The sequence below is a fragment of the Strongylocentrotus purpuratus genome, unplaced genomic scaffold (assembly GCF_000002235.5).
Source record: "Strongylocentrotus purpuratus isolate Spur 01 unplaced genomic scaffold, Spur_5.0 spur5_scaffold_16, whole genome shotgun sequence".
Classification (NCBI taxonomy): domain Eukaryota; kingdom Metazoa; phylum Echinodermata; class Echinoidea; order Camarodonta; family Strongylocentrotidae; genus Strongylocentrotus; species Strongylocentrotus purpuratus.
In genome coordinates this window covers 27123643-27135183 of record NW_022145601.1, presented here as the reverse complement: position 1 = coordinate 27135183, position 11541 = coordinate 27123643, and the positions used below count along the sequence as shown (strand labels likewise).

The following is an 11541-nucleotide window of genomic DNA, read 5'->3' as shown; positions in this document are numbered from 1 at the left end:
CTTTTCATATCTGATAATTTCCCTTTTAACAATGATACGTGCCCCTTTTCCTTTATAATAAGGGCCTTATCCCCTTTTCACTTCTTATAAATGTCCCTTCCACAATCAGATCGGGCACCTTTTCCGTCGACAAATGCACATTTCCTATTTTCATAAGTGCCTTTTTTCATCACTGGTGAGTGCAGTCTTTTTAAAGGTGTAAAAAGTGCCCCATTTTCACCTCTGATAACTACTCTTTGTATTTTGACACGAGCTACTTTTCTTTTCTGATAAGTGTCCCCTTTACCTCTCATCATTAAACGCACCTCACTCGCATTTATTGATGATATGTTTTAAAGGCCTTTTCAGTCTTCCGTTATGAGAATGTGCTTAAAACACCAACAAAACAAAAAATTGATAACGTCACACTTCACCACTCCCCTGTGCAAGAGTGGCAAATGTATATAAATACCAATTGGCATTAGTCCTGTTCCGGGGTCCGAACCACGGATCTTCGCATCTCCAGTGAATCACTGGTCTAGAGAATATCTAATAACTGACCTTCTTCTTTGCTTTGTAGTCTGTGACGTCAAACATTAGGTCTGTTCTCTGCCTGGTGGAGACTAGCTTGGCAAACGATATATCGACTTCTTCTGTCCTGCTAGTATTAAACATAATGGTTATGAAGGTTGTTCGGACGGTAGTGGTCTTAATATACTATACGGTTTCACAATTTACCAGTACAATATAAATATATATATATATATATATATATATATATATATATATATATATATATATATATATATCTAAAACACCTCTTAAGAGTTTGAATAATTATATTGATATACCTGATTACTAATTATTGTTTAAACATGTTTAAAGTAAAGATTGGCCACTTATGTCTTTTAGTTTGTTTGGGAAAGGTTAATTGCTGCCAAGTAAGCTCTTAACCAATTGGCATTTTCTTTTCATGCATGACGTCAAGTACATCTGGTAACAACAATCAATTTCCTATACATAGTAAATATAATATCCATTTTCAAAAACGAAAATATTTCTCTTTTCTCGAATTGGTATGAGGTCTAGTGATACTTTGAATATCCCCATAACACAAACAGTTGACATTATATCTTGGCACAATATCCAAAGACTTGTCGTTGTTGTCGTTGTTTTTCATAACCACAAAGTTATACAAGATGAGGTCACAATGCGAGTACACGAAGAAATTTTAATTACCCAAAACCTGCTACATCATATCAGGCTAAGTCACATGCAGTATACCACATTGTAATAAGAACATTTATGTATGCGTAAGGAATACGATGAAATAGTGTTATTTTCAATTATTTTCTCCATGTTCGTTATGCATATCCCATGGAAGCAAGTATGAACAATAAATACCAAGGATTACTTGTTTAACTCTGTTGTGTAACTGCGTGTTTGAAGGCGTAGATTAATCACGTTGATAGTCATGTTGTCTCAGTATGATAAGACGAACGTGGATAATGTTGACGTGTTTCCAGACAATTTCCTACATAGTTTAAGGAATCACATGAGACAAATGAAACATATATCTATAAACCATGTTGTTCTCTCATAATGGCTCAAATTCATATCTTATTCAAATTGGCTTAAAGGAGAAATGTTACCCTCTCTCGACGAAATGAACCTCACAGATACGTCTGATTACCACAACAAGACGGGCTACAACCCTGAACAGTCTGGAGAGACGAAACTGTAGGGGTAGATAGACACAAAACAAAAACTTGGTATCAATGATTGTAATACTGTTTAGGAAAATTTAACTCAACTCGACTTTTTCTTTTCGAACCCGATTTTTTTTCCTTTTTATACTTTTTATATCATATTTACTCAGCCCCCCGCGTTTTCGCTAAGTATATACCTTGTGTTCACATCGTTTACACAGACTCGACTTTCATTTTCAGTTTTTATTCATTTAATGTACAATGATGATAAGCACAAAATATATACTTGGCTTTTACCGCATAGGCATAGTATTAATTTTGATTACAACGGAACAAATTTAATGTAATATTAGGTAGTTGTTCATATTGTGAAATAAGTGTACCATGTGTTCATGATGGGTTTCTTCCAAATATAACCTGAAATTTTATCAGAAGAAAAGAGAAAAATAAGTTAACAGATAAAATAGATGAATAGAATGTAGAATATAATTGAAAAATGAAATTCAATTTCCCCCATGTCTCGTCCTTTTATTTACTCAACAAAAAAAGTAAGTCTAATGTATATATATATATATATATTGAACATCAAGTAATGTAAGCAAAATTGTATTACCAGCATTTTGAGTGGCTATTTTTGACCCGATTGATAATGATTTCATAATGGAATCCTGGTGTTTCTTGCAGTTAATGCTCAACCAAAAATTTGCATTTTGCCTTCCATGATGCAATACAGGGTGGTCAAAGCTTCCGCTAACTTACTAGTTGAGTGTAGATTCCGCTTTGCGCGGGAGGGGAGAAACTAAATTCAGACAAGGATTAAGAGGCGAGAACGGTACAACGAATCGCCTTCTTTCTCTAATAATTAAATGAAACGTCAAAGCTTTCGTGCTTCGCGCGGGAGGGAGGGAAAGTGAAATCAGACAAGGATTAAGAGGCGAGAACGGTACAACGAATTTTCTTCTTTGTCTAATAATTTAATGAAACATAGTCATTCCGCGCTTCGCGCGGGAGGGGGGGAAACTGAACTCAGACAAGGATTAAGAGGCGAGAACCGTACAACGAATCGTCTTCTTTCTCTAATTATTTAATGAAACGTAGTCAAAGCTTCCGCGCTATGCGCGAGAGGGGGGTGGGGGAGGGGGCTGAATTCAGACAAGGATTAAGAGGCGAGAACGGTACAACGAATCGTCTTCTTTCTCTAATAATTTAATGAAACGTAGTCAAAGCTTCCGCGCTTCTCGTGTGAGGGGGGTGGGGTGGGGAAACTGAGTTCAGACAAGGATAAAGAGGCGAGACGGTAAAACGAATCGTCTTCTTTCTCTAATAAATTAATGAAACGTCAAAGCCCGTAGGGATCGCGCTACGCGTGCTTACTACCGCCCCCTAAAATAAAATCCTAGCTACGCGCTTGACTTAAGTCAGTCCCGTTTCTAGTTGCAAATTCGCTGCTACATTAAAAGACCCCCCCCCCCCCACCCTTAGAAGACAAAAAGATTTATTTCGTATATTTTGACAGTAAGTGATTTGTCTTGCCTTCAAAGATGTTACAGGATATGTCCGTCGTGATTACAAACCTTTCGTTCTTCTCGTAGTATTTTGAGTTTTTTTCGTTTGAAGGCTACTGTAGCACCGATCACAGTTGATAGATGATTATGGAAACCACCATTTTCTTTGTCCTTATCCAACTCGGATGAGCTTTTCCTGATACGACGAGCCTTCATCTTGGTTTCGACGACTTCTGCGACTCTTGGTGTCGTGGCGTCACTGACTAGCTTCAGAATCAATCGCGATTTCACAACTTGCTGCCATGTTGAAGTTTTGCTGGAAGTAGTATTTTCCGCGATAAAATCCATCTGTTCGGTTTGCTCAGGGTTTTGCTTGGAATCACTATCATTTTCTGTTCGTATAGGGAAAGGTTTACAGTGCTTCCGATCTAAAGATGGTATCAAGTGCTTTCCATTTTGGACAAATTTTGCATCTCTAGGTCGTCGAGTGTCTCCTGAAGTGCCATGCTGATTTTCAGTAAACTTAAATGTATCACGTCTTCTTTGAAAGTTGTTTGGCCTGTCTCCTCTCAAATTATCTTGATCGAAAATAGAATCACTGTTTCTTTCTTTTTTCCAATTTCGTCTTTCTTTACTGCTGGAATCCGTCACTATTTGAGCGAGGAAAGTAGAGTATTTTCCCACCATTGTCTCGTCATTTTCTCTAGCGAGTATTTTGGGCACCATCCTCGTTTCTTTGTCACAGGACAGGGAATGATGTGTCTTTAACGCTGATGAGTAGGTCGGGTTACGCAGGGATTCGCTTTGCCTCTTCCCCAATATCTTCTTCTTGATCTTATTTTTTCCATCTAATATTTCGAGAGTGGATAAGATACTCTTAATTCGATTTTCACTTTCGATTTCAGTAGCCATTATTCATTTTAAGGGTTATTGCAACCGGAGCAATGACAGTTTGACTGGTTTACTATTTTAGCCATATGCTACGACTCTTATCTTTCGTCAAAAACTACATCACTAGTATTAGAACTACAAGGCAAAAAAAAAAAAATGAGTATGGCCCTTAAATATAGTTCTCATAAAATAGAAATTCCAAGTATAAACTTGACTGAAATCATGTGCGACCATGAAAGTACCATTTTCGGAATCCTTTTTCTTTAGAACTTTGTAAACGCATTCCACTATATTTCCAGTTCTCCTATTCGTTTTCCGCACAAGTTACTCCATACACACCAGGACATTATACTCTTGTTAGCTCAGCTCACAACTGGAGTAATAATGACATGTTTGTATCTTTAAGAAAAACGAGAAAAGTAGTCTCTAAACTATCCTCTTAGCGAACAGATTAAGTTGCACGTTGTTTTATTGATGTCTCCTCCTTGCTCGTAACATGTTCTCTAAATCGAATGAAAGCTATGATATCAGCTGTTTCTATTAACTGAATATCCAATACCCGATGTATTTTTAGGGGGGATTAGTTGGTTATCATTTGACCTTTAGAAGCTAACGTATACCGAGATAAACTAGCACAGGTTAATTTGATTTAGGGTTTAAGTTGTCAAATATAAACAGAGACGGGATTTTAGCGATAACAATTTTGTCGTAATTCATTAAGATGCCAAAATTAGTTATCGTTACATATTACGTAATAGTGTAGCAATGATAATTGTTCCACTGAGTAAGCAACATTCATGTGATTTGCACTACACTCGAGATGTCGTAGTCGAGTGGTTTAAGCACTCGGCTTGAAATGCAAAGGTCGTGGGTTCCATTTCCGACAAGGCACTAATGTCCTTTGGCAAGGCATTAATCTACATTTTCCACTCCATACCCAGGAGAGAAATGGGGACCTGATAGGATGACAAAAGCCTTTGTGTTAGAAAATACCCTAACGTTGACCTACGGTAGGAATACTCCCCAGGGAATGGGGATGGTACACATTGGGCGTGAATGAATCCGATGACCGGGGGGGGGGGGCGTCATAACATCTGCAAAGCACATAGAGACGGTATTTCGTATTAAGCGTTATATAAATCCAGACTATTATAACTATTCTTACACTCCATTTACAATATATTAAAGATAAAGTTGAGTTCTGGTCATGCGATTGTGTTGTGAAAGAAAAGGTGTGGAATGGATCAAAAAAAGTTGATCATGTAGCATGTAAGTAATGGTGTGTACTGCAGGGTTCTGGAGTCATCAAAATCATAATGGCCCGAATTCACAAAGGAGGTTTGTCGACAAACCTTGGTTTTCGTACGTCATATGACGCGTTTCACGCGTTTTTAACAAACCTGGTTTGTAAAGAACAAAAGGAGGTTTGGCGAAACAAAAGGAGGTTTGAGCTCAAACCTTGGTCTGAGCTCAAACCTTGCTTTGTGAATTCGGGCCATTAAGTTTGGCCCAGTCTTGGTAACAATTAGCACTGTACAAAGAAAGATGTATATGGGACTACACAAATGGTGTTGGGCCTACTTACCTTGATTTCCTTATCTTTCTATGCTCATTACTCAGCCAGTAAGCAATGCCTCTTCATGCGATGTCGATGACGGCAGCGAAGATGAAGCCTCCGACATTATCTTTGGAATCACCCGAGTTGCCAATACGCCGAGTGAAAGATGATACAGATAAGCGTAAAAAGAGGAAGAGGAAAATAAAAGAGGAGGATCTAAGCTTTCCAAATAATTATGTGCCATTTATTAATTATAATTGTGATTAAGTTATGATAAAACATCGATAGTTCTCGGTTTCGTTTTTTCTGGGACGCACTGTATATCCTGTGCAAATTGAAGAGGAATGGAGTTCCAACTGATCTTGTGCTCATTATACACAATGTATATCTTACCATTGACGGAATATTGTGCACCAGTGTGGAGCAGTAGCCTGACAACACAGCAGTCAGATAGCATAGAGCGGGTACAGCGTAGGTCTCTCAGGATGATATCCCCTGATCAACATCACTATGAGGAACTCCTGAGCAGTTTCGGCATTCCATCTCTTGCCAGGTGAAGACATGACTTACATATCAACTTTGCCAAATCAATCCTTGTCTCCTCGCGACACCGTGATTTGCTTCAGGCTGAACGACAGCATCTCTCGCGAGGTGGACTTAGGAATTCTAACCACCTACACATTCCTTATGCAAGAACTGAATGATACAGAAAATCAAACTGGTCAATGCTCAGTTGTAGACCACACTATGAACATGACTGACAAAGAAAGCGGACAAAATATACAGTTCCTCAGGTAGACAATGGAACATCCCTTCACTGCTATTATGTAAAAATGTGTAGAACAGGTGTCACATGCATATTCACCCTTTTACATAATAGCAGTGACGGGATGTTCCTTTGTCTACCTGAGGAACTGTATATTTTGTCCGCTTTCTTTGTCTGTCATGTTCATAGTGCCATCTATAGTAATGTACCCTATTTGTTTTCTTCTTTTTAATAATATTAGAGTTATTGTTTTGTTACTTTGTTTAATTGAACTCAAGATCGATCCCAAAATCAAATTTTCGTGCACATTATTGAGTACTCTTCATTTATCTTATAAAGTTGTTCTTAAACCACCGTGTATAATTCTGCTGCAATAACATAATTTAGCTCAAATTCAATTTAAGATGTAATGTGCATGGAAACTCAACAATTATAAGAATTTGTGTATGCTCATAGGCATTATACATCACTTTATATGAAATGCTTTAATGATATATTTTTAATGTAATAATTCCATTCAACATAATTTGACCTTATATACCTGGCACACAACAGACACACCTGCATTTATACTTTTTCAGTCTATGGATCTCATTTTAACAATTGCAATATAATAATATCCTCTCTCTCTCTCTCTCTATAATTATAAATATATATATATATATATATATATATATATATATATATATGTGTTTTAATAAAATTTGTATTTAAAGATTATTTTTACTTGCAATAATTAGTTCAATATTTTAAGTTACTGTTATAGGTTGTCCATCCATCTATTATCATTAAAGGTAATACAAAGTTTTGGTATGGGGTCGTGAATTTGGTTCAAATGAACATATTGGAAGCATATGCGATCCTACAATATTCACTGATCGTTGTCGCGGTCGAAATCGACCCTAAAGTTATGAAATTGTAAATAATAAACACTTTATGTTGTATAGCTCCCTCTCAAGGTCAAATATTCATTAAGCTGTAAAACAATGTTTCTTGACTGAAATCGACTGATTAGCTATTCCCGTTCGGAAATTATATACCACAACTACATATTCTGAGATTTTCATGGTCGCAGCTACCATTGTACGGCCGTAGGAGCTATTTGAAATTTTTCAAAATTTACCGGGAGCACCGGTAAATCTTTATATTCAATTTTTCTCGAAAGCAGAAGTGTTTTAGGGGCTAAAATTTCTAGTCCTTTTAATTCATCCCCAGAGGCATCCAAATATATCAAAATTGTAAAGAATCACTATCCACCCATTTTTCAAAATTTCCCAAAACTTTGTAATACCTTTAATATATGTATATAACTTTAGGTACGAACAATAATGTTAACTTTATCTTTTATCATTTTTATTGTAATATATGATCATTCCTGTTTTATGCACATTTATGTAAAACATTGCATTATTGGTCCCTGGACTACTGCATTGTACATTGTATATGTTGATATTTATAAACCGAAATTAAATTGAATTGAATTGAATTGAATATAAAACCGTTTGAGTCGCTTCTCTGCACAGTATGTATTGTGTAGAATAATTTCCATTATGAATTGTAATAGGATATCTCATAAAGGTTCAGAATTGATTAAGGGTGTAAATGAATAAGCGTTAGCTCCTCATTGGCACAAATTCTCTTCTCATCAAATCAGTCAAAGTCCACTCTGTCAATGTACACTGTCGCTCATAAAGGTGGAATATTTTAGTTTTACCCCAATTTGTGGAATTATTTTAAAAATTATTTAAAAATAATAGATCTAGATAATAGTATACATTCTCAGATTTTATTGAATAATAAATTGCCAATGTGTGTTTTGCGGGACTGCTAAAGCATGTGCATGCTACTATGCTTATTAACTAGGGGACCTATATGCCCTCAAGTCATAAATGACAGTAATGAGGATTAGTGCCCCACAAAAGGGCACTAATAGCATATCGACACAGTTTTTATCCTGGGGCTTCACAGTTACGAGGCCATTGTTTTGTCACTGAACCATGACTGTACGCAGCGGGGGCTAGGGTAGGGGGCAGTTTCCATAAATAAAAAAAAACACAGAAAATGCAATTATTGCATTTTACCCCGGTCCCCAACATATACAAATCCTCTGGACGGCCATGCATTATGGCTCAAGGATTATGGCTCAATGATGTTTGAATAAAACAATCGGGATTTGGGTATTAATTCGGTCTTTGCAGATCTAAATAACATCCCTAACAAATTTAATCATGCCACACATGAATATCGAATATCAAATATCAACGAACATTTTGTGCGCGTGTGTGTTGTTGTAGGTAATAGTTTAATGGCGTTCATTCAATATTGAATATATACGCCATATCTTTAATTTTATAAGAAAATCAGTGTGTTTGTGTTTGTGACTTTGCTTCTGCAAAAAGCATTTATTATGCAATCAGTACCGGTATGCATTTCATTTGATACATTCAATTAATTCTCTCACTCTGCTAATCCCAACATAATACATGCTGTAGGCATCACTTTGGCGCACTCTCGCAAACAATGCCTCATGTTCATCCAAGCGTGAACATATACTACACAAAAATGATACCCAATGATTTGGGATAAAATACTCTTTCATAAGATGTATAATAATTTACTGTTTATAGATGATTTTTTAAATAATTAGCAATTTTCTAGGTGTAAATTTTTTGTTGACGGTATAATGAAGTTAAAAGATAAATTAGAAGCAAATTATAAAGATAAAGATAAAGTGGATTATATAATTTGCATGCGGCCCGTACATAAGAATCGATGTATACTGTGAATATATTCCCCCCCCCCCCGGGCACTAGACAATTTGGACTACGGGGGGGGGGGGGGGGGGGAGAGAGAGAGAGAGATTGGTTTTATTGAAAAATCATTTGCAGCCAGAATGATGGCTGAATTGCAGAATTTTGTACATTGCGTAAAAACATAAATAAACTACAATAAAATTATCCAGCAAATCGTAGACATATCACACAGTGAATGAATTTTCTAAATAAATCAGTGTGCACCTATAAAAAATTAATACAATTTGCTAAACAGCTACAGTTGCTTACGTCCACTCCAAGAGAGAGAGAGAGAGAGAGAGAGAGAGAGAGAAAGGAGGGGGGGGGGTAACATTTCTCACAAAGTCATGTTTTGCAAAGTTTGATACACCCCCCCCCCCCTTCCCATTCCCATTGACCATGACATGACCTTTATACTGGTCAGTCATGATGATAAAAAAAAGGTTTTTCTTTGTTCTCCAACGAAGACGTGAGATCTTTTGTAGTTCGCTCATTTCTTACAAGCATTTCCAAGGGAAATTAGAGAACATTCTGCCGGGTTCTCTTTACTTACACTCTTTTTCACCACTCTGAACTCTTCAACAAGTCGTAACAAATTTGATAACATATCGAATCGGTGTCCAATGGCAACGGATAATGATATCATCGCACATTATTAGCAGGAGCAAGTCACTACTAGCAAAATTTATTGTCAGTCTCCGAAAACCCACGCGCCCGCCTTTTTTGTAATTCTACATAAATCCATATTCATATCCTCAATGGGCCAATCGTCAGTGTGAATCGAGGGATAATGAGCCAATCATGACGCGAGTTTGCTTTGCGTCAGCTGCATATATTTACATACAGCTGAACCGCGAGTACGGGTTAGCACACGTCTGTCATAATAAATTGTACATTGAAAGAGGATTGGAGTGTTGGGTTTTCAATGACGTCATAGAAATATTGTGCCTCGGCTTCGTTTATATTTTACGATGGTTTAGGTTTCTTTAACGGTGATAAATTATAAAGAAATCTAAATAAATGAGAATTTATAGAAGCAAAGGGGACATGTTATGGTTGACAATTCATACAAATGTCACAAATACAAGCAATGATGTAGCGGCAAAGGTTGATCTGTCGCTGTCTTGACTGACCAACGTCGCACCTCTTCACTATGGAGCACTAGCTACAAAGTGATCTATAATAATAACCTGTTACTACAGACTTAGTGGCGTAATGAGCAAAAACTTTTGGGAGGGCAGAAAAATTAAACCCTTGAAAATCATGTAATTTCAGCGACATTTGTAAATCTCTGGTATCGAATTAGAAATAAAATGAATTTTATTGGGAGGGGGCTGCCCCCAAGCCCCCCATTTTTTCTGGTTCCCCCAAACTGCCCCTTTTTACATAGGAAAATTGCCCTTTTTCTTTTCTAACAACTATCTGTTCCCCCTTTAAGTACCATACTTCTCTAAGTACCATATTTCATTCAACGGATAAGTGCCCCTTTTCCTTATTTATATGAGTACTACCCCCTTTTAAAAAATGCCTCTTTCAACATCTGATAAATGCCCCTATTAAAGTCTGAAAGGTGCCCTTTTCCATCAACAGAATCCCCATTTCGATTCTCACACGTCCCTCTTTTCATTTCTGTTGAGTCTCCCTCTTCACAGGTGCAAGAAGTGCCATTTTCACCTCTGATAATTGCCCTTTTTACTCGGACACGAGCACCTTTTCTTTTCTAATAACTGTCCTTTTCCCTTTTGATAAGTACCTACTTTTGCTTTCTCCATAACATGCACCTCTAATTCAAACGACTTAGAGCCCTCTTTTCTTTAATTTCCCCTTTAGAGCTAGCTCACATATTTTGTAGACTGATGTTCTTGTCTTACTCATAAAAGAACTTTTCAGTCTTTCTTCATCAGGGTTTGTTTTTTTGTCTTATGTATAAGATGTGATTTTTAAAACTTGGACCTCACATATCTTAATATTTTTGCTCGCTCGAAAATTAATATTCAGGCCATCACAACCAACTGCGAAGTATGTTGCTTCTTGTACCACGTAAAGAAAGAATATTGATGTCAGCTCTATAGAGTAATCACAATCATGACGCTGTATAGGGGTAGGCCTATATACCAATGTCTTTTTAAAAATAAATTTTTCCTTTGTAGGTGCCCCCTTTCCCCAGAAATGGCCCCTTTTTGTTGGTGCCCCCCCCCCCCCCTACTCTGGAAGAAGGCTCACCGCCCCTGCATTATGCTACTTGGTGGTGATGCGGATTTTGTTCTGCCCCCCGAAAGTTTTTGCTCATTATACACCACTGCGTATATATTATACACAACATCATTCATAGTCTGTGTTT

At 37.0% G+C, this 11541-nt stretch overlaps 1 protein-coding gene across 2 annotated transcripts; it reads right to left on the bottom strand.

Moving 5' to 3' along the window:
• Nucleotides 1–835: 835 nt before the first annotated feature.
• Nucleotides 836–6398, bottom strand: LOC115924606. Of its 2 annotated transcripts, XR_004064387.1 has the most exons (3): nucleotides 6036–6398; nucleotides 5670–5769; nucleotides 836–1717 (listed from the first exon to the last, which is right to left on the bottom strand). XR_004064387.1 is itself a non-coding variant. In XM_030987184.1 (2 exons), exons 1-2 carry the CDS (start codon nucleotides 4103–4105, stop codon nucleotides 1628–1630), a joined length of 933 nt encoding a protein of 310 aa, XP_030843044.1. In that variant the 5' UTR covers nucleotides 4106–4820; the 3' UTR covers nucleotides 836–1627. The 2 variants fall into 2 exon arrangements, 1 of the variants encoding a protein (XP_030843044.1); XM_030987184.1 differs by lacking the exons at nucleotides 5670–5769; nucleotides 6036–6398 and adding an exon at nucleotides 3263–4820.
• Between the last annotated feature and the right edge of the window lie 5143 nt (nucleotides 6399–11541).